This window comes from Podarcis vaucheri (assembly GCF_965113315.1).
Source record: "Podarcis vaucheri genome assembly, chromosome: 16".
Lineage (NCBI taxonomy): Eukaryota > Metazoa > Chordata > Lepidosauria > Squamata > Lacertidae > Podarcis > Podarcis vaucheri.
The window spans coordinates 29,250,544-29,271,664 of record NC_138754.1 but is presented as its reverse complement, the minus strand read 5'-3'; the positions used below and the strand labels follow the sequence as shown (position 1 = coordinate 29,271,664).

General features: G+C 46.2%; 1 protein-coding gene across 5 annotated transcripts in view; it reads left to right on the top strand.

Annotated features, from left to right (window-relative positions):
* The window catches only part of DGCR2 (DiGeorge syndrome critical region gene 2), a 64,861-nt gene that overhangs the window by 41,861 nt on the left and 1,879 nt on the right, over nucleotides 1–21,121 (top strand). For 4 of the 5 annotated variants that reach the window (XM_082203269.1, XM_082203270.1, XM_082203268.1 and 1 more), the window contains 8 exons: nucleotides 2,019–2,144; nucleotides 3,161–3,371; nucleotides 4,189–4,265; nucleotides 6,646–6,822; nucleotides 8,072–8,275; nucleotides 14,532–14,684; nucleotides 15,505–15,741; nucleotides 16,807–20,924. In XM_082203269.1, coding sequence (XP_082059395.1) covers nucleotides 2,019–2,144; nucleotides 3,161–3,371; nucleotides 4,189–4,265; nucleotides 6,646–6,822; nucleotides 8,072–8,275; nucleotides 14,532–14,684; nucleotides 15,505–15,741; nucleotides 16,807–17,048 — 1,427 coding nt within the window. In that variant the 3' untranslated portion in view covers nucleotides 17,049–20,924. The remainder of the gene's footprint in view (nucleotides 1–2,018; nucleotides 2,145–3,160; nucleotides 3,372–4,188; nucleotides 4,266–6,645; nucleotides 6,823–8,071; nucleotides 8,276–14,531; nucleotides 14,685–15,504; nucleotides 15,742–16,806; nucleotides 20,925–21,121) is intronic. The other variant, XM_082203267.1, reaches the window with a different exon arrangement.

Here is a 21,121-nt window from a genome sequence, read left to right as displayed (position 1 = left end):
GTCATGGGAGCCGGTGTTTGTCCACAGACAGCTTTTCCAGGTCATGTGGCCAGCATGACTAAACTGCTTCTGGCACAACGGGGCACTGTGATAAAAGCCAGAGCGCACGGAAACACTGTTTACCTTCCCGCTGCAGCAGTACCTAATCGCTCGCGGCGGTATGCTTTCGAACTGCTAGTTTGGTAGGAGCTGGGACAGAGCAACAAGAGCTCACCTCGTTGTGTGGATTCGAACTGCCAACCTTGCCAACTGGCAAGCCCGAGTCTCGTTGGTTTAGACCACAGCACCACCCGTGTCCCTGCACCTGTGTCCGTCAGTATCATTAACTGGGTACAACCCTACGTCGTTTTCAATTCATCATGTGTGTGTCTGTGCTAATTTGCTTGCAAGTGGGTGTGGCTACCCCTTTTAGGTTGGCAGAGTCTGGTAGCAAATGGCAGCAAGATCAGATCTTTATTGTTATGGTCCATGACCCGTATTAATGAAGGTTTGAAAGGTCATCAGTGTCTCTGCCCCATGAACTACTTGAGAGAGCATGTTGCAGTGGAGATTACTGGGTAGCAGGTTGGCAACCATGGCTCAAAATACCTCTGCCTTAATTAATACCATTTCCATTTCCACTCTGCACGTTTCTCTTTGCACACTGGGAGAAGTGAATTGTTGTAAGAGCAAGCTATGGTCGAGCAGTGTAGTTGAGATAATAGAATTGTAGAATTGTAGCACTGGAAGGGACGTAAAGAGTCACCTAGCCCAACCCTTTGGCGAATAGACATTATGCTGTGGCAACCGTAAACAAGATTTAAGGTGCCATTTGGGGCTTAGCTTCTATAACTGCATCAACTGACAATTCTCTGGTCATTTAATGACCATCAGGGTATTTTGGGGAGGTCTTAAAATTGACTTGATTTGTACCAGCAATCTGCTGGGTATCTAAGTCCCAATTTGTTTAGAGCTTTAATGACGACAACAAAACCTCGAATTTTGCTTGGTAGCTAATAGAGAACCAGCACAAATCTTTCAACACTGGTGTAACATGTGTAAACCTGGGTGTCCCACAAAGCACCCCTGCAGCTGCATTTTGCACTAGCTGTAGCTTCTGAACCAGGCACAAAGATATCCTCATGCGTAGTAAGTACAGTGGTACCTCAGGTTAAATACGCTTCAGGTTACAGACTCCGCTAACCCAGAAATAGTGCGTCAGGTTAAGAACTTTGCTTCAGGATAAGAACAAAAATCGTGCTCCGGCAGCCCCATTAGCTAAAGTGCTTCAGGTTAAGAACAGTTTCAGGTTAAGAACGGACCTCCGGAACGAATTAAGTTCTTAACCCGAGGTACCACTGTACATTAAAGGTAAAGGGACCCCTGACCATTAGGTCCAGTCGTGGCCGACTCTGGGGTTGCTGCGCTCATCTCGCTTCATTGGCTGAGGGAGCCGGCATACAGCTTCCGGGTCATGTGGCCAGCATGACTAAGCCGCTTCTGGCGAACCTGAGCAGCGCATGGAAACGCCGTTTACCTTCCCGCCGGAGCAGTACCTATTTATCTACATGCACTTTGACGTGGTTTTGAACTGCTAGGTTAGCAGGAGCAGGGACCGAGCAACGGGAGCTCATCCCGTCACGGGGATTTGAACCGCGGACCTTCTGATTGGCAAGTCCTAGGCTCTGTGGGTTAACCCACAGCGCCACCCGCGTCCCTCCAGTAAGTACATTGCAGTAGCCTAAATTATGAGTTAGCCAATCTATGTCGTGGCAAAGCTGTTGGGAGGACAACAGAGGATTACGGGTTCCCCACACCTGTCCTAACACTCTTTTCTGCTTTCGTTTGGGAAATATTGGTCTGTTCTCTGTAGCCTAAGAATCTTCTATTTGCCTGTGCCCAATTTGGAGCTGTCTTTGCCCGTTTGAATGTTGGGAAGGATTTATGACGATATTTTCCTTTCAGCAGCTGAATGGAAAAAAAAAAAGCTAATGGTTCTCATACAGTGTCACTAAGAATGGGCCATGTCTCACTTTTAGATTTTACTGGGGACCAGCGCACTTACCACGGGAAGGATAATGCGGATTCCAGGCACAATCGCGGAAGAGGAGGGGACACGACCCGCTTCCACACCGTCAATGTGGCACAGCCAGTGCGGTTCAGCAGTAAGTTGCAGACTTGGAAGCAGGGTTGAAATTCCCCTTAAGTTACCGGCTGCAGGTCCAGGCACATGCTTCTTAGAAGTGCTTCCTTCTGTGCGCAAAGTATCTTTTATGAAAGCTCCCTAATGTCCCTTGGCGATTTAGTCTGAGCTGTTTTTGTGATCAGATCCTCCGAACATTTAGAATAAAGTATAACACAGGAATGGGGACCCTCGGGCCAGGCAGCTCTCTCTGGCTTTTGGGATTCTCCCCAGGCCACAACACCTCTGTACTCTTTGGCGATCCCTCGTAGCCGAGTAAGATTGTCTTCCATGAACATGGTCTTAACAGTGAGTCTGTAAGTGACTGTGGAGACCAATTCTGGATCCACACGTCCTTCCACAGTGGGGACATTGGTTTCCGGGTGGGAGTTAATCATAGTGAGGGTTTGCCACGCATGCCTTCCTCTTAGCACATTTCTCCCTTTTGTCCTGAGTTCGAGCGTCTTCAAAACCCATGGCACCTTTGGTAAAGGTTCTCTCCAATTGGAGCATTCTCAGGCCAGTGTTTTCCAGTTGTTGGTGTTTGTTCTACATTTTATTAGATCTGCCTTGAGAGAGTCTTTGGACCTCTTTTGTTGACCACCAACATTACGCTTACCATTTTTAAGTTGGGAGTAGAGTAGTTGCTCTGGAAGACGATAATCAGGCATATGCCCTGGCTGGGTTGTATTCTTGAACTGTCACGATGTTTCTTTCTTGCCTGCATGGGGAGATGTGGGTGTTTCTTTCTTGAAGCCTCTAATTTTTTGTGGCTGGATTCCAGTGTTCTGTGCAAAGGCAGGAGACACATCAGTTGCATGAGAAAAATTGTGTATGGAGAGATTGTTAACACCTGAGCCCCTGCCTGAAGTCTGCCCTGCCTAGGCACATGGGCTTTCCACCCAGTGAGGACTGGGCTGATGCTAATGTTTTCAGAAGTGATGAATCAGGTTGAGATCCTAACTGGGGGGGATTGTTTCCCTTCTTTATGTTTCCTAGGGAAGTGCCCGTCAGAATGGCATCACTACGAGGGCACGGCTAGCTGCTACAGAGTATACTTAAGTGGCGAGAACTACTGGGACGCCGTCCAGACCTGTCAGAGGGTGAATGGATCCCTGGCCACTTTTACAACTGACCAGGAGCTCAAGTTTATCTTGCAGCAGGAGTGGGACTCGCAAGATAAAGCCTTTGGGAGGAAAGACCAGAGTAGGTGAGTGATGGGTGGATATGTTAAGGATAAATATAGGACATGTTACATTACATTACGCTATGTGAAGATCCAAACTAGTATGGAATCCATGCCTTAATGCAGGTATCTAGATGTTCATTGACCAGGGGTGGGGGATTGGTTGGGTGTACCATTTAAATTAAATGCATTCTTTAAAACAAACAAACAAACAAACGTGTGTGTGTGTGTTTGCGCAATATATAGTTGATCTTCCTATATACATAAAAATGTAAGGCTGCCATCACGCAGTCTCATTGCAGGATTTGTAGCACCAAATCACAATCCTGGATTTGCGTGAAGGAGGAGGGTTGGGAAGGTGGAAAATGAGCTGAGTAGTTTCATGGAAGGGGAAGCTCTAGAGGGAGTTAATTGTGGGGGGGGGGGATGGCAGGGGGCTGGACAAACTACAATCACCAGGATTCTTTGGGGGAAGCCATGACTGTTATAAGTGATGTGATAACTGCTGTAAATGCATAACACTAATGGGGCCTTAGTCACTCTTCCCAGTCCATGTGATGGATATTATCTGAAGAGATTGCATTGCAAAATACTGGATTTGAAGGTTTAACTGAGATTCACAGCAACATTAGCATGGCTTTGGTGTTCCCTAGCCTTTGCAAGGATTGTTAGGTTAGCAACGGTCAGCTTTCAGCTTGTCTAAGTAGGAAACCTCAGGAAAGAGAAGAGCTTATTAACCATGCTTAGGAGCTTTTCAACTTACCTTTCAGGATTTTGCTTTTTTGCATAATTTGTTTTTTCCTCCCTCGAGTTTACAAAGCTTACGCATTTCTGATTGTAGGTTCTGGGTCGGATACCAGTATGTCATCACAAACCGAAATCATTCTCTGGAAGGTCACTGGGAGGTTGCTTACAAAGGTAAGACCCCAAAAATGAGAGATGATCTCTCGTGTCACTTGGCTAAGAATTGATGCCATCTAAAGCATGTATTTGTGTTGCTGTTGTTATTGCTGCTGTTGTTAAGGTTATTAATGATGGCTTGTTAGTTGCTCGTTGCCCAAAGGTCTCCAAATGACTTAGAACACATTTAATATAAATAATCACACTGTCCAAAACAACAATCCCCATAATAGCCATAGGAAGTTTGGGCAACACACTAGTAGCAAAACAACACCCTCTCCCTCTAACAAAAGGCCCATGGAAACAGCTAAGTCTTTACATGGTCTTGTAAAGTTATCAGGTGCCAGGTGGATTTTTGCTGCTAAGCACATCTTACAGAAGTTTTCACAGTTATTGAGTGCCTTTCTGCACCACCCAGTCCTCCTCTCCAAACCTAACCTCAAGAAATTATTATTTTGGCCAGTCTCTTTGGATTTATGGGGCCCTAATATTTGGTTAAACCACAGAGCCTAGGACTTCCCAATCAGAAGGTCAGCGGTTTGAATCCCTGCAACTAGGTGAGCTCCTGTTGCTCGGTCCCTGCTCCTGCCAACCTAGCAGTTCGAAAGCACGTCAAAGTGCAAGTAGATAAATAGGTGCCGCTCCGGCAGGAAGGTAAACGGTGTTTTCGTGCGCTGCTCTGGTTCGCCAGAAGCGGCTTAGTCATGCTGGCCACATGACCCGGAAGCTGTATGCTGGCTCCCTCGGCCAATAAAGTGAGATGAGTGCCACAACTCCAGAGTCGGTCATGACTAGACCTAATGGTCAGGGGTCCCTTTACCTTTAATACAACTTTGTATTTTAGTGTGGTTGTGGTCTAAGCGTCAACACAGTGATAAGGAAATCTGATCAAGTGTTTAATGCCTTTGTTTAACTCAAAGGCTGGCATAATGTTCTTTTGGGCAATCCTGCTTTCCTCCCAGAGCTAGCAATAATACTGCCATCTGGCGGCAGAGCTGCTGAAAGCAATTGGCTTTTGATTGGTTGTTTAAATGCTAATTGATAAAAGGAGCAAAAAGCAAAAGGGATTGCTCAACAGTTGGCAATTATGTGGCACGTTTGAATGAGGAAATTATTTTGCGTGAAAGAAAATGCTCACCTGTCCTAACACATGACAAATCAAAGCTTCTACTGGTCAGAAGTTTCGGCGTTTAGGAATCCAAACCAATGGATTCAAACTACAGGAAAGGAGATTCTCACTAAACATTAGGAATACTTTTCTGATGGGAAGAGCTGTTTGACAGTGGATGGACTTCCTTGGGAGGTGACAGACAACCATCTGTCAGGGATTCTTTAGCTGTGGTTCCTGCATTTTGGTGGGGGGTTGGACTAGATGACCCTTGGGGTCCTTTCCAACTACAGTTCTATTATTCTGTATCAGTGTATATCCTTCTTTAAACCTTCCCTTTCCTGTACTCCAGCTTTGTAAACGAAGTCTTGGAGGTTGCACAGTATTCAGCCAGCTTATTTTATTTATGCAAGAGTTTCTGCGTTCCCATTTAAGTGTTACTCGGGGTGCCTTCTGACAGTTTTGAAAACACAATATCATCCTAAAACAATGCTTGATACAAATACAGCAGAGATGGATACAGGAAATAAAATGCCATTTTTTTAAGAAAACCATTAACTGCCCTACAAGGCAAAAGTCTGCTAGAATGAAACTGACTCCACTAACCAGTGGAATATCACAAGGGTGCATATACAGTGGTACCTCGGTTTACAAACTTAATCCATTCTGGAAGTCTGTTCTTAAACCGAAACCGTTCTTAATCCAAGGTGCGCCTTCCCTAATGAGGCCTCCCGCTGCTGGTGCCCTTCCGCCGTTCGGATTCTGTTCTTAGACCGAGGTAAAGTTCGCAAACTGGGACACTATTTCCGGTTTTGTGGCGTTTGTAAACTGAATCGTTCGTAAACAGGGCTGTTCTTAAACCGAGGTACCTCTGTATATGTCCCTCTTTGTGTGCTAATCCACTGGATTTATACTTTCCTTAACCTGCTTTGGAAAGAAATGCAATTTTTTAAAAAAGGTGTATGCTGTTTGAATTTAAAGAGCAAGGACTCTATGTGCAGGAGCCTGGTTTTGTACACTTCTGAGAATAAAGTCAATGTTTGCAACACCTTTTTTAACATTAGCCCCCTGAATTTCTTTGGAATAGAAATAAAGCTACAGTAGCCTGAAATTAGCCTTCCGACATCTCTAAAACCTGTAACGTAACAAGCTACCCAAGCATACAAACATTGGTACATCGCATGAATAACTTTCTCCTTTAAAATGTTCTAAGAGGCAGCAAAGCCGAATTTGTCCACAGGCTCTGCAGCAACAACTTTCTTCTAGTTATGATGCATTTTGTCATTTCAGGTTCATCAGAAGTATTTTTGCCCCCTAACCCTACCTTCAGTACGTCCGTGTCGGAAAACGAAAACATCCTTTGCGCCCAGTTCCAATGTTCCCACTTCCCGACCCTACGGCACCGCGGTTTTCACAGCTGGTATGCTGAAAACTGCTATGAGAAGTCTTCATTCCTCTGCAAAAGAAGTGAGTCATCCGTTCTGGGTTACACACAAGCTCTTATAAGCACGCAGGAACAGTTACATACTCAAAAGAGCCGCAGGGATGCTCACTTGCACTGCAGCTGGGGACAGAGTGGCTGAGGCCACCGAGCGAACTGTATTGTGGTACAGACCAGGATCAGGTCTCCCTGCTCTTTGGACCACAGCTGTATTTCTTACCACTGCTCTGCAATGGCATTTGGCACGGTAGGAGCTGTTGTGGTAGTTGCAACGGCAGGGGCGAGAACTGCATTTTCCCCACTTTACAAAAGGCTGCGGCTGAAATGCTTGGAAAAGCAATTGGTATCCGGGTGGATTTTACTTAAATCAAATTGATTTTAAATCACTAGTCAGTAAGACTTGGTTTTTTTACAGAGGGACTCATTCTTGCTGGTATACTCTTAATATTTACAACAAGATGAAGGTTTCACTTTTGGAATAATAAATTTTCAGAGTAGTTTTTACGGTTATATCAAAAATCACTGATTTGTTTATACTATTCGAAATACATAGACAGATAATTATGAAATTATTGTGAGGTTTAATAAGTTAACTGTTTATATTTAGACAACTTTTCTGCTGTACTTTATTGGAAAGAGGAAAAATAAACATTTCCATAATCACAATGTGAACAATTTATTTAACTAAAACAATAACATTATAGCACACGTATCCATGTTTGTTAACTGATGTGGTTAAACAGTTTTTTTTATAAAAAAAACCAGACTGAGCTTTAGCACAGATGAAAAACTTGAAACAAATCCTTATTTCCTAATGAATAGCCTATAGTGTAACTTAAATAGAAAACGTATCTTTAGAAAGATTTTTCCTCCAAAAGCATTTTATATTAAAAATTCAATTTAAATAATAAAAATCAGATTTAAATTAAAAAAGATTTTTTTGTATGTTTTTTTAAAACACCATTGATTTTTATGTACGCTGATTGGTATTAAAAGCCTCACACCTGTTTCTTATTATTATTATTTTATTTTTTATCATTAATACACATATACAAGCCTTCCGGTAGGGTTGGTGGAGGGGATGTTCCAGTTGTGGGCAGGGCCCAAGGCAAAAATTAGCCGAAGATGGCATGCAAATATAATCCTTTATACAGTAGGCTAGCTTCTGCACAGACCCACACTGATCTGTCCTCTGTTCAGGAAAGCGAGGTGCATCTTATTGTCCATCAGTGAGGGAAGGTGGGAGCTAACGTGTGTGCGCTTCTCCTGTTTCAGGCCAAACCTGTGTAGATATAAAAGACAACATTGTTGATGAAGGCTACTATTTCACCCCGAAAGGAGATGACCCCTGTCTGAGTTGCACGTGCCACAATGGCGAGCCAGAGATGTGCGTGGCGGCCCTATGTGAGCGGCCTCAGGGCTGCCAGCAGTATCGGAAGGACCCCAAGGAGTGCTGCAAGTTTACCTGTTTAGATCCTGGTAAGAGGTGCTTCTTTTTTAAAAAGTTTATTTATTTGGTTTTTCAGATTGAAGTTTTACAATCGTATATCCAACATACACCATAAAAAACAAAGATTCCAAGAACTGGGAAAGTAATAATGTCCCCACCAAAACAGACTGGCTAGCTAAAATGATTGAATGCTTATTGCTAAATTAACAGGGAGAGTTAGAGGAAATACCTTTCAGAAAGTTAATAAGGAATGGACTGTCTCTAAGGAATCTCTCAAAAATTATGTGGAGAAGATAGAGCTCCTGCTATGTTCACTTTGTTCTAGCTCTCATGGATCAGTATTTTATCTGTGGAAAATGTGCTGGTAAAACCCCCACCTAATTAACATGGTTCTTGCTACACAAGAACAGTTGCTCCTGCTGTTAGAATTGCCGTATTTTTCTGTGTATAAGACGCTCCCATGTATAAGATGACCCCTGTTTTTTTGAGAAATTAAGAAATAAATACTTGCAACATTCTGTGTATAAGTTGACCTCCAATTTAAAAAAATGGGGGGGGTATAGTCTTATACATGGAAAAATACATTATATCCCAGTCCCCTTCTGGTAAAATTAGGAACGCCAGAGAACTTTCAGAGTCCCAAAGGTCTTGGGACATAACCGTACCTCCGTTTGGTGTGGGAGTTGTTTCTAAAGCAAATTTTAAAACATGAATGCTGTGGTGGAAAGTTTGCAAATAGTGCCGTTCAAGCACTGGAAGACACTGCTATGGAATTGCCTAGTATAAGACAGGCAATATTGCAAAATAGAATGGTCTGGATGTTTTGCTTGCCGGTCAGGGAGAAGCATGTGTTCTGGCAGGAGCTGAATGTCGTATCTACATCCCTGATGACACTGATAAAATAATTTATCAGGCATAGATGATGATGATGATGATGATGATGATAATAATAAAAGATGGCCAAGCTGCATGAGAGGGATCAATGGAACCTTTGGTCATGGCTGGAAGATTGGGGATCAAATATACTTTATATTATTGTGGCTGCCACCATATGTATCATTGGCTCTGGGTGCCAATGAAAGCTGTGCAAAAATGTTCTAACTTGTGGACCCTTGGACTGTGTCAGTAAAACAAAACACCTGCTACATAAGCTGAATCTAAAGGGTTGAGCAGCTATTTCAGTAACGTGTTGAAATACTGCTTTGAGCTTTTTGTAATATTCCACTATCTTTGAAGGAAGTTGGACTCTGTATTTGCACAACGATTCCTTTATAGATACACGCTTTGTACCGTGTTCTGAGGACTCCCTGGCACCCGTGTCAGAGGCCTCTCCCAGGTACCTGGAATAAAGAGAAGCATCAGGCATGAAACAAACGTTGTCCTGTGGTTTGATTTCTGCAACAAAGATAAGTTGCTACCTCCACAGACACAGACAGTCCGCTTGCCAGCTTTTGGAAACAGCAAGAGTGGAGAGGGCTGTTGCCCTCGCATCCTCCCTATATGCTTCCATTTGGGGCTTCTAGCAGGCTCTACTTATGTTCCTACCTGGAATCCTTTTTTTCTAAATGGATAAGCATTGGGGCAGAAAAAGACCCTTAATGTGTTAGTAGCCATGCGTGCTTCTTCCAGCTCTGCTGCAAATTTCAGATTTCCTCTGTTCAAATGCAACAAGTGAGTTCTTCAAGCCTTGATTTAACCTTGCCGCTTCATGCCTCCTCCCCTTCTCCCTTCCCTTGCCCACTGTAACTTGAATCTTCTGCGGTTTATCAAACCGCAGTTTCCCCTTGCATCAAGTCTGAAAAGCTGTGGTCTGACTAGGAGCCAGGACCAGAAATACAATCGCTAGCTGTCCCCTTGCATAAGGGGCATTCAGCACTGCCTTGCATGTAAGTATTTGTGAATTAGGGTACCTGCCCAACATTGGTATCGGAAAGTGAGCAGGGAGGAGAGGCCAGTTCTGCAACAAAATGTTGCAGTGTAGCCTCGCCAATTGGGAAGGAGTGCTCCAGTTTGAGGTACCTGTCTGCCAGGCATGCAGTCCTTCAGGATATCATCAGCTGTAAGAAGCTCGTGTTTCCCAATCCACCTCTTCCCCATTTCATCTTCCAAATGATACCCAACATTCTGCGGCTAGTGAACAGGTGTGCTTCAGTGGTCTCCAGGCACGCTGATCCCTCCCTCTTATTTCTTGGTTGCTCTGTTCTGGCTGCGATCCTGTTGCCACCTCACCTCTTGCGAGTTGCTACAAGAGTGGGAGTGATGGGGATACTTGACTTCGTCTTAAAATTGCATCTAGCCGATGATCATAATAACAGCATAATGAAATCCAAGTGGATCAGCCAGGATTCCCTGTCAATGAGATGTTTCGTTCCATTGACCCTGGTTCTGGTGGATGAAAAGCTCCTGCTGCCTCAGGATCTTGGTCTGCCCACAAACATTGTGATGCCCTCCCATCCCTGGCAGATCAGCCTTGTAGTTTTAAGACCAAGTTGGGGAACCTTCAGCTGCAGGCCTCACTTAGGTCCTCCAAGCCTCCCCTCTTTGGCCCACCAGGCCATTTTGGCCAAGCCACGCCCACCTGCACTGCTCTGCTGGGTGTGGGCCAGGTAGAAAGGTGATTGGCCCAAAAGGGCATTTGCAGGCACCGCCAGTCAGCGGATTGGCTGCACCTGCAAAAGTCGCTGTACAGCACTTTGCAAGTCCTGCCAATCAGCTGATCAGCAGAGCTTGCACAATGTTATTCTTTTGGCTGCACATTTTGATTTCATGCAGTCACCTGACATGATTGTGCTGTCAGGTGACTCAAATTTGCTTACCTGTCAAACTTGGCCCAGTGAGGGATATGAAAAGCTAAGGATCTCAGTCACCAGTCGGATCTAGTTTCCTACTCTTTGTTTAAGAGCTTCTGCATTATAACCAAAGACTTGGACCAGTCTGAGTCGACCTTGTTTCTGTTAAGGAAACGGAAGGATATTTGCATCACTGGAAGATTGCAAATGTTCTAAGGAGCCTGCTGAATTGGGTTAAGCCAGGGAGGTGTGGTGGAAACATATTTACCTTGGGCATCCAGGTGTGCATTGCAAAAACCACCATTACCACTACCCACTGTTCACTTTTCTGTTATATGTGATGCCATCATTACTTGAAATGCCCGCCAGTCCCGCAAGTAGCCAGCAGATGGTGCTGCTGCTGTTTGGTCTTGTTTCCTTGAAATTGACGGAAACACGTGGTTGGTTGAAATTTCCTTGCCTATTCCCCCCTCCCTCAGCCAAAGAGGGAATTGTTTTTGACCAAACTGGAGAGATGCCCCTCTCCCAAACCCTGGTGGCATGAACCTATTTGGACTTCTACAGTTTGGCATTGCCTGGGAAATGAATCGGCTCTTGGCTGTTGTGAAATACATTTGGATTCTTGGAACGCACGTGGCAGGTGGTTCTCAACTATTTCTAAAGTTCCTGTCCTTACGCTTAACGCTTGTGGCAGGTTACTTTTCAGCCAAGGTGGCCAGAAATGTGAGCAGTATTGTGCAGTGTTGCATTATTGTGTCTGTGAGGGGACCAGATGCCAGGTTCTTTCAGTGCTTAGTTCAGGTGGTCGGGAGCCTTTGGCTGCCCCGGATGCTGTCGAACTGCAGCTGTCATCAGCTCCAGCAAGCATGGCCCAATGGCTAGGGGTGCTGGAGGTTGTAGTTGATCTGGAGGGCCAAAGGTTCCTCCACACCTGCCTGAGTTGAAACTTTCTTTGTGGGCAACCCCCCTGCCCCTACAGTTTGTGAAAAGTCCCAGATGCTGTCTGCCTGAACAGTAGGGTGATAACCGGGCAGCAGGGGTGACTTAGACCAGTGAAACTAGACCTGAAACTGTTGTTTGCTGCTTGTACTCCTTTTTCTGCCAGCCAGAGTGCCTGCCAGAGTGCTCCATTTCATTCCCTCTTCCTTCTGGTTTCCTGTTAACAATTGGCCAATATTCTATTCTCACTAAGGATGCTGAAGTCTCTCCCCCCCCCAAAAAAGTGCTTTTGTAAATGTGGTTCCCTGGAGACTGCTGATGCACATCACCACTGTCGTTTATTCAACTAAATATTTTTAGTCTGCACTTGAATAAAGTAGATTGAGGCAGCTTACAGTATGGAAAATATAGTAAAGCTAGTCTGCAAGCGTCTATTAAACATAATTAAAAGTATATGTAAAACATCAGGTGCTGCTTGTTTCAAAAGAGAAATTCACGTTGTGAAGGCCCGTCTAAAACAGCTGCACATGTGTGGAGCTGTTTGGGCTTTATAAGGATCTAAACTCAGAAAATGGGTTTGCTTTTAGTAAATTGGTTGGATTTGGAAACAAAAACATTTATATTAAGCTTTTCAATTATTTTTCCGTCACCCCTTGTTATGAGGCACAACATACTCTTGGTTAGCTTCAGAAGAGAGGCTTTTGAATCAGGTTACAGTATGTTTCATGACAAGAAGCAGTAATGCTAGAATAACGGGTCATATACCAATCCAATTTATGGGCATCTGGTGGTTTCACAATGGTTCCCCCTTGTCTTGTTGCAAACTTAGGATCTTAACACTTCTTGTATTTTTGCTTTCCAAATGTTTTGTATCTAAGTGGATTTGCTTGTATTGGAAAACAGATTAGTGACTAGCTAATTTTGTTTTGGCAGTGGGAGCAATATGAAAAGGAAAGTAGTTTTTAGCTGACAGTGCATTTCTCAGAACAGAGGGCTTCTCGGCTGATGCAGTTATTGGGAAGTGTTTTCTCACGTGGATTATTAATTTTGAGGAATCACAGTCGTTGAAGCTACATCTATTCTTGGCTTACTTATCGCATAGCATTTATGTCCCACCAACCGTGATGTGTACGTGGTCCTCTCGCTCATTTAATCCCCATACAGCAACCCTGTGAGGTCGGTTAAGCTGAGAGGCAGTGACGGGGCTGAGGTCACCAAGTGAGTTTCAAGTCAAGAGGTTTGATTCCCCCAGAGCAGGGGTCTGCAACCTTTAAGACAAAAAGAGCCACTTGGACCCATTTCCGAAGGAAAAAAACTGGGAGCCGCAAAACTCGTCATGATAAAAATAACTTTTTTGTCACTTTTTTATTATTTCTTTGTTTGACCCCTCAGAATTACTCCTCCTCATAGAAACGTTAAATTAACAAGTTACCTTTTTGTGTGTGTGTGTTCTTCACTCCCCTTCAAAACAGTGACCAGCGTACATGCCCCCTTTCAATGCAGTGACCAACGTACATGCCCCCTTTCAATGCAGTGGCCAGCGTACATGCCCCCTTTCAATGCAGTGACCAGCGTACATGCCCCTTACAATGTAGCAGGCGGGCAGGAAGGTGACGTCGGGACGCTGCGTGACTAACGCACGCACCGCCCCCATGCGACGTCACAGCCAGTACAGCGCCCGCCACAGTGGGGAGTGTCGGGGCACACAATGCACCTCCTCCCCTCGCTAGTATCCGCCCCGGAGCTGCGGCAAAGGTGTAAAAGAGCCACATGCGGCTCCGGAGCCGCGGGTTGCAGACCCCTGCCCCAGAGCATAACTTCCATTAGGAAAGCCAGCATGCATCACAGCACTCCTGTCCGGATTTCTAATGCGCGGAGAGGACTCAGTACTGCACCTGCACCCTAAATTTGAGAGGTACTTTAAAAGCATAATGGGGGCACTGAAAATATATTTTTGGAAGAGGATTAATGCCATTTGGAGGAGTCTCCATTAGAAGCAGCCTGCAGGTCCAGGCTACCAAGAATTGTGTGAAGAACTTGTTCGATTCAGCGGGCCAGATCTTCATGTTCCCCCATCCCAGCAGGCCAATTTTTACAGGTCCCACCCCACAGTCACCCATCATCGTGTCATCAGGCGATTGACAGGTGGGGTTGTCCTGTCAACATGTCGAGGTTGCCTGTTGGGATAGAGGGTGGTCCAGCAGAAAGTTGTGCGGGGAGCTCAGTTCTGCTTTCTGCGTCTCCCTCTCTTGCCTGCCCCACATCAGATGGCACATACGACCTCAGGTGGGTGAGGTTTCAGCAAAACAGCCGCATGGACCGATTGTCGAGGCCCGGCAGGCCAAGTTTGGCTCGGAGGTTGAAGCTCCACCACCAAACATCTAGACACATTCTTGCTCTTATCTCCTCTTCCTCTTCCGCAGTTTTCCAGGAAGTTCTTTTTTGGTTGGTCCCTCCTGCTGAATGGCCGGAAAAGAGCTTGGTTGGAAATGAACCGCACACCACTGATTTTTTGCCATAATGTAATGGGATCTTTACTTTTGATTCCTCCATGCAGACGGCAACAGTTTGTTCGACTCCATGGCGAGCGGCATGCGCCTCATCGTGAGCTGCATCTCCTCCTTCCTGATCTTGTCCCTGCTCCTTTTCATGGTCCATCGGCTACGGCAGCGGCGCAGGGAGCGCATTGAGTCTCTGATCGGAGCAAACCGTAAGTCCCTCGGCTGTGCTTGATCTGGAAGCCCCTGAGTTGTGGAACTCTCCTTTGCAACAAGGGTGTGCCTGGCACCTTCATTAAGTCATTGCCGTCATATGCTGAATATGCGCCTTTTTAACCCTGGCCAGTTAGGGTTAGGGTGTCGTGGCAGTGTTAGTAAGTAGTTCAGCAATGTCAGAGGTTCCCACTATTGCCATAAGAAATCTGAAGATAAAACACAAAAGTTAGAGAAGGCACGCTACTTTTGTGACCATATTGTCACTCATTCTTGGACTTTATGGTGAAGGGTGGGTAAGAAATTGAATTAATAATAATAAAAAATCACTTATGTGCAGCTTTCAGCTGCTGTTTTTTGAAAACATGTCTCTCTTTGACCCAGTGCAGGTGTGGCCCTCTAGATATTGCTGAACTTGCAGCCTTACTCAGAGTTAGGCCCATCAAACTTAATGGAAATGGCTTAGATCAATTAGATTCAACGGATCTACTACACTGAGTCAGGGCTAGCAATGTATATGGCCCAGAGTCTCTCATGTCAGTTCATCATTGGTAACTCCCTGTGATGCTTTGTTCATCCTTAACAGCACCAAGTTTCTTGCTTTAATTAGTTTTTATTAACTATTTCCTTGTGTTTAAAACAAGCAAACAGAAAAGTAAATATAGTAGTGTCTCCACTTTCAGTTTACAGAGCTTTTGGGTTTCAAGTTAGGCTTACCCTTTGCAGAACGAATGACCTACTTGGCGAGAGGTAGTGGTGGAATGATAATGTATTTTGGTTTGTGTGTGTTTTTCTCCTAACTCCCCTCTCCCCCAATAGTGCACCACTTCAACTTGGGTCGCAGGATGCCCGGTTTCGATTATGGCCCCGATGGCTTTGGGACTGGACTCACGCCGCTCCACCTTTCCGATGACGGGGAAGGTGGGGCGTTTCATTTCCACGACCCTCCTCCTCCCTACACGGCGTACAAATACCCAGATATCCAGCACCCCGATGACCCACCTCCGCCGTACGAAGCTTCCATTAACCCAGACAGCATTCTTTGTTCTCCCCCAGGTACATCGTTGAGATGTTGTCCTTTGAGTATTGTTGGGCTGCAGGATGCTATACCAGTAGAGCACATTGTGCACTCGGAAGGTGCCAGGTTCAATTCATGGCTTCTCCAGGTTAGGGCTGGGAGAGAGCATTTCCTGAAATCCCAGAGGACCACTGTTGGTCAGCTTAGTCCAGGGACATGGCACTCTCCAAATGATTTGGACTGCAGTTCCCATCAGCTTCAGGTAGCATGGCCAGTGGAATTCTGCTCCAAAGAATTGGTGGTGGCCTTGTCCAAGTAGCTGATGATGATTATGCCACCGCCGCCGCCGCCGCTGCTGCTAATAATAATAATAATAATAATAATAATAATAATAATATTAGTAGCAGCAGTACAGTGGTACCTCGGGTTACCTATGCTTCAGGTTACATACGCTTCAGGTTACAGACTCCGATAACCCAGAAATAGTACCTCGGGTTAAGAACTTTGCTTCAGGATGAGAACAGAAATAGTGCTCCGGCGGCGCGGCAGCAGCAGGAGGCCCCATTAGCTAAAGTGGTGCTTCAGGTTAAGAACAGTTTCAGGTTAAGAACGGACCTCCGGAACAAATTAAGTTCTTAACCCGAGATACCACTGTAGTAGTAGTAGTAATATTTGTATCACTCCCATCTCCCAGCCACTCTGGGCGGTTTCTAGCATATACAGAAACATGATAAAACACAAAACATTAAAAACTTCTCTATTCATGGCTGACTTCAGATGTCTTTTAAAGATGATATAGTTGCTTATCTCCTTGACATCTGATGGGAGGGTGTTCCACAGGGTGGGTGCCACTGCTGAGAAGGCCCTCTGCCTGGTTCCCGGTGCCTTCACTTCTCACAGGGAGGGAACTGCCAGAAAGCCCTTGGAGCTGGACCTCAGTGGGAGGCTGAGTGTTGGGGGTGGAGATGCTCATTCAGGTATACTGGGCTGAGCCCGTTTGGGGCTTCAAAGGTCAGCTCCAACACTTCGAATTGTGCTCGGAAACGTACTCAAGGGTGCTGCCTCTGACTTGTCGATTCCTCCTTGCCTTTTCCATTTTCCAGGTGGAATCCATTCCCAGACAGGCCAGAGCAACCAGCTGTCCCTCGGAAACGGCGACGCATCTCCGCCGCTGACAGAGGAATCTCTTCCTCCTTCGGTTGGTCCTTCTCCAGCAGAGCTGGAAGACTCTGTTGACAGCAGCACCCTCCTCGTACCTCCCGACACGCCCTTAAGTGAAAGCCCGCCGGCAGAGACACTTTCAGGCAGCCTCCACAGTCACTGTTCTCTGAATACCATTGTATAAAGGAAAAATTGGGGGGCGGGAGGGGATTGGAAAAAAAAAGAAATCTTACTGCCGGTCAGAAATAAATTTTTGAGCAACTGTTTGCACACCAGATGTACAGACGGACACTAATGGACCGAACTTCAGAAATAAGCTCTGCTCCTTGTTTCTCTTTCTTTCTTTTTCTCTTATTTAGGACACTACTTTTATGTTCTAGGAAATCATGCGTCTTGGCTGTTGCTGTCATTTTCTAGCCTGGTTGGGTTGCCCTCTTGAAATTTTATTTTATTTTTGTTTTTAAAAAAAGGATTATGGAAGCTGCACCTTTCTCACTAATGATGGGAAGAATGCAGAGGATATTCTTTTTTATTTTTCTTTTAACAGCAGCATCCCAACTCTTTGTTCGCAAGGAGGAAGGAAAAGCACGGATAGCTTTTTGTCGCCTGGCCTCTTTCCACCTCCCTCGTGGATCGCGGGAAAGGAAACCGCGAGCTGTACATTGGATGGAGACGTTTCTTGAATTTTGTGGGGACGGGGCTACAGGAGCTCGGAAACTCGGAAGCGGTTACAGAGAGCCTGCCTGTTGGAGAATCTCTTTTGTCGCCCTGAAACGCTCCCCGGCCGCAACTCTGACCTTTTTTCCTCTTTGAGCACAGAAGATTGGATTTTGGTGCTGCTTGTTGGGTGTCCCTTTGAACAGAAGGCAGAACCACAACCCCACCGCCCTCCTGGCAGATAGAAACATGAGCCAAAGAAAAGAGAGGCCGGTAGACATGGACGTGCAGCTTTTGATTGTCATGTTCCTTTCAACACTGCCACGGAGGAGGGACTGCGAGGTTTAAAAAAGGGTTTGATGGATACTTGGCTGTTTCCTCGACGTAGCGCAGTGAGATCCAAATGTTTTTTGGGGGGAGGGCAAGGGGGACAGTTTGCAAACACTTGCTTCCTTCTCTGTGAAACTGCAAGTCCTGTACAGCGGCTCTTTTAAACTCTGTGACCCGCAATGCAATGGCTTCTAAAAGGCATTGTGCATTTTTAAGGTTCTGGGTTTGGGGCATGAAATGGTGCCAGTAACTCCCTAAAGCTTCAATGAATTGGTCTAGTGTCATCAGGTTTCGTGCCCCCCCTTCCACTATTTAATTCTGGGTTTTCATTAGAATTACTTAGATCGATATTAATTTTACACCACTGGGGGGTTGATCATTGAAGCCTTAAGGTATCATTAAAAAATTAGGCAACCCTAGAGAACGATAGCAGGCTTTTTGGGTGAGGGTTGAGTTTAGCACAGCAATGAATATTGCGTCCGAGCAATAGCCACTGTTGGCGTAAGTGGGATTGGGATTGAAAGAGTCACTAGGCAGGTGGCTGGTTTTCTTCTCTCCTTTTTCCCCTCCCCGCCTTCCCCCTTGGTCCCCGGCGCTTGACAAAAGCCGTCGCCAGTGAACATTCATGACGAACCCGAGTCGGAAGATGTGTCTTCTACAGTTTAGGTCATGACGCTCAGGGTGTTATTCTCCCCTGCGAAGTTTTGTCTCCAGTTTGAAAGGCAAGGTGCATTTCGTTCCAGAGAGCTTGTAAATAGCGAGGAGGTTTCCGAATTGAGCCGAGAGGACGCCTCTCATCGCTAGCTAGTTTCCTTTTGGAGAGGCTGGCGATGCGAGGAGGTGGTAATCTCCATCTTTTCACTGATGTGTTCCTCTTACCTTATGAAAGGCAGGAAGCCTAGAGGGACAGGAAAGGAACATGGAGTGTGTGTGTGTGTGTGTGTGAGAGAGAGAGAGAGCGAGAGAGAGAGAGCGCGCGCTACTTTCCCACTTGCTGACCAGGCTAGTTCAGGCCCCAACTTGTCAGGGTGCCTCTCCATTTCGCCTGCATTGCATTGGGTGTATTCCCATATGCAATATTTTGCAGGGGTCTTTTCTATTTTTCTACACTAGGATTTGTGATAGTAACCACCACGTGGGCTGTGTTTAAAGGAAGAGGGCAGGCTTCATTACGCAGAAGGTCCCAATCCCCGACATCTCCGGGTAGGGCTGGGGGAAAGGAGCCCTCTCTGAATCCCCGGAGAGCTGCTTGCCCGTCGGGAGCCGATGGTACCCTCTCGGCAAGCCATTTGCCCGAGTCTGTATAGGGCAGCTGCGAAGAGCCCCTGAAAACAATCAACACAAGCCGATGGAAGACAATTTGTCAGCGCGGCAATCACGGTTCCTGTCCAAGCATGTTAGATAATCATTGATAAGAGGATCGCCTTTCCTCGAGGAGCGTTGCAGACACAGCCCTTCTGGCAGCATAGGATAGGCTCATACAGTTACCCTCCTTCAGAGCACAGAAGTGCTCTGTGGAGTTGCCCCGGGGGGGGGGGTGAAACTGCAAGGAAACCCGTCTTGTAATAGGATTTTGTGTAACAAGCATTGATAGGTTGGCGGAACGGGTCCCCCCTCTCCTCCCTGTGGTGGCCGAGCCAGACCCGATGGCTACTGCAAGGCACGGCTTCAAATGTGATGTCCTCCGAATGGTTGCAGAAGTTGCCTCGCAGCCGAGGAAAATCTGGTTCCTGGATTTCTTGCACCCACACACCCAGGATGTAGTGCAGGACAAGAGGGAGTCCTCCTTTATTGAGAGGACTTCCAGCTCCTTCCGCCTCTCAGCTGCGAGTCCGGGTGTAGCTGGAGTGCTCTGGCCACAGGTACGCGTTCTGAGTTGGATGATGCTGAGCGTTTCTGAAGTATGAGAAATAAAAGCGGGTTTTGTGCGTTTTTAGCACACTCATAAGTTTTATACATTGTATGTACTGGCTTCTTGAGTTTTGTATGTGTGTGAGAGTGAGTGTTCAGGGTGCTGAGTATACCTGCATGTGCTGCCGCGTGCGATCTTAAGCAAAGCAAAGCAAAGCAGAGTAGCATGAGATAGGAACCAGTTCTCCCCAGGCTGCAGAGCTGGCCCTTGGATTCGTTCTTCAGCAGATGGGTCTGGGCCTAAGAGTGAAGTAAGATGCCCAGTCCCTGAAGTCCTTCAATAGCAGAGCTCAGCTGGGATAAGCGTTTGAACTGATTGCCACATGCAGCCAGTCCTCAGTGTGTTATTGCTCGGAACTGCCCATGCTTTGCAGCGGGTCAGTGGAAGGTAATACTGTACAGTCGTACCTCGGGTTAAATATGCTTCAGGTTGAGTGTTTTCAGGTTCTGCTCCGCGGTGACCTGGAAGTAATGGAATGCGTTACTTCCGGGTTTCGCTGCATTCGCAGACGCTCAAAATGACGTCACGCAGAAGCGGCGAAACACGACCCATGCACGCACAGTCGCATGTTACATTCTACTCAGGATGCAAATGGGGCTCTGGAACTGATCCTGTTCGCATCCAGAGGTACCACTGTACACAAAGCTATTAAGAGTGTCCCTTTGAAGGCTTCTGTCCCTTTCCTGAGTGCCGGTGTTTATTTGTTTTATTAGCCAGTGAAGATCTTTTAATTTCCTTCCTGCGTTGCTTCTCGGGGCATGGCCAGAAAGACTAGCCTGGAGAGCAGAAGACTGAGAGGGTGAGATGAGAGCCACCTTCAGATATCTGAAGGGCTGGCACATGGAAGATGGAGCAGGCTTGTTTTTCTGCTGCCCCAGAGAGGAAGACTCGAACTGATGGATTCAAATGGCAGGAAAGGATATTCCGGCGGAACGTTAGGAGGAACTTTCTAAGGATGAGATCTGACAGTGGAACAGTCTGCCTTTGGAGATGAAGCAGAGGTTGGATGGCTGTCTGTCAGGGATTCTTTAGCTGTGATTCCTGCATTGCAGGGGGTTGGACTAGATGACCCCACAGGGTCCCTTCCAACTGCAGTTCCATAAGGCCTAATGCAGGTGCCATAGTAAACTGCAGAACCAATCTGCAATGCTCATCAGTACAGTGGTGCCTCGCAAGACGAAAATAATCCGTTCCGCGAGTCTCTTCGTCTAGCGGTTTTTTTGTCTTGCGAAGCAACCCTATTAGCGGCTTAGCGGATTAGTGCTATTAGCGGTTTAGCGGCTATTAAAGGCTTAGCGGCTAAAAGGCTATTAGCGGCTTAGCGGCTTAGAAAAAGGGGGGGGGAGCAAAAAAAAATG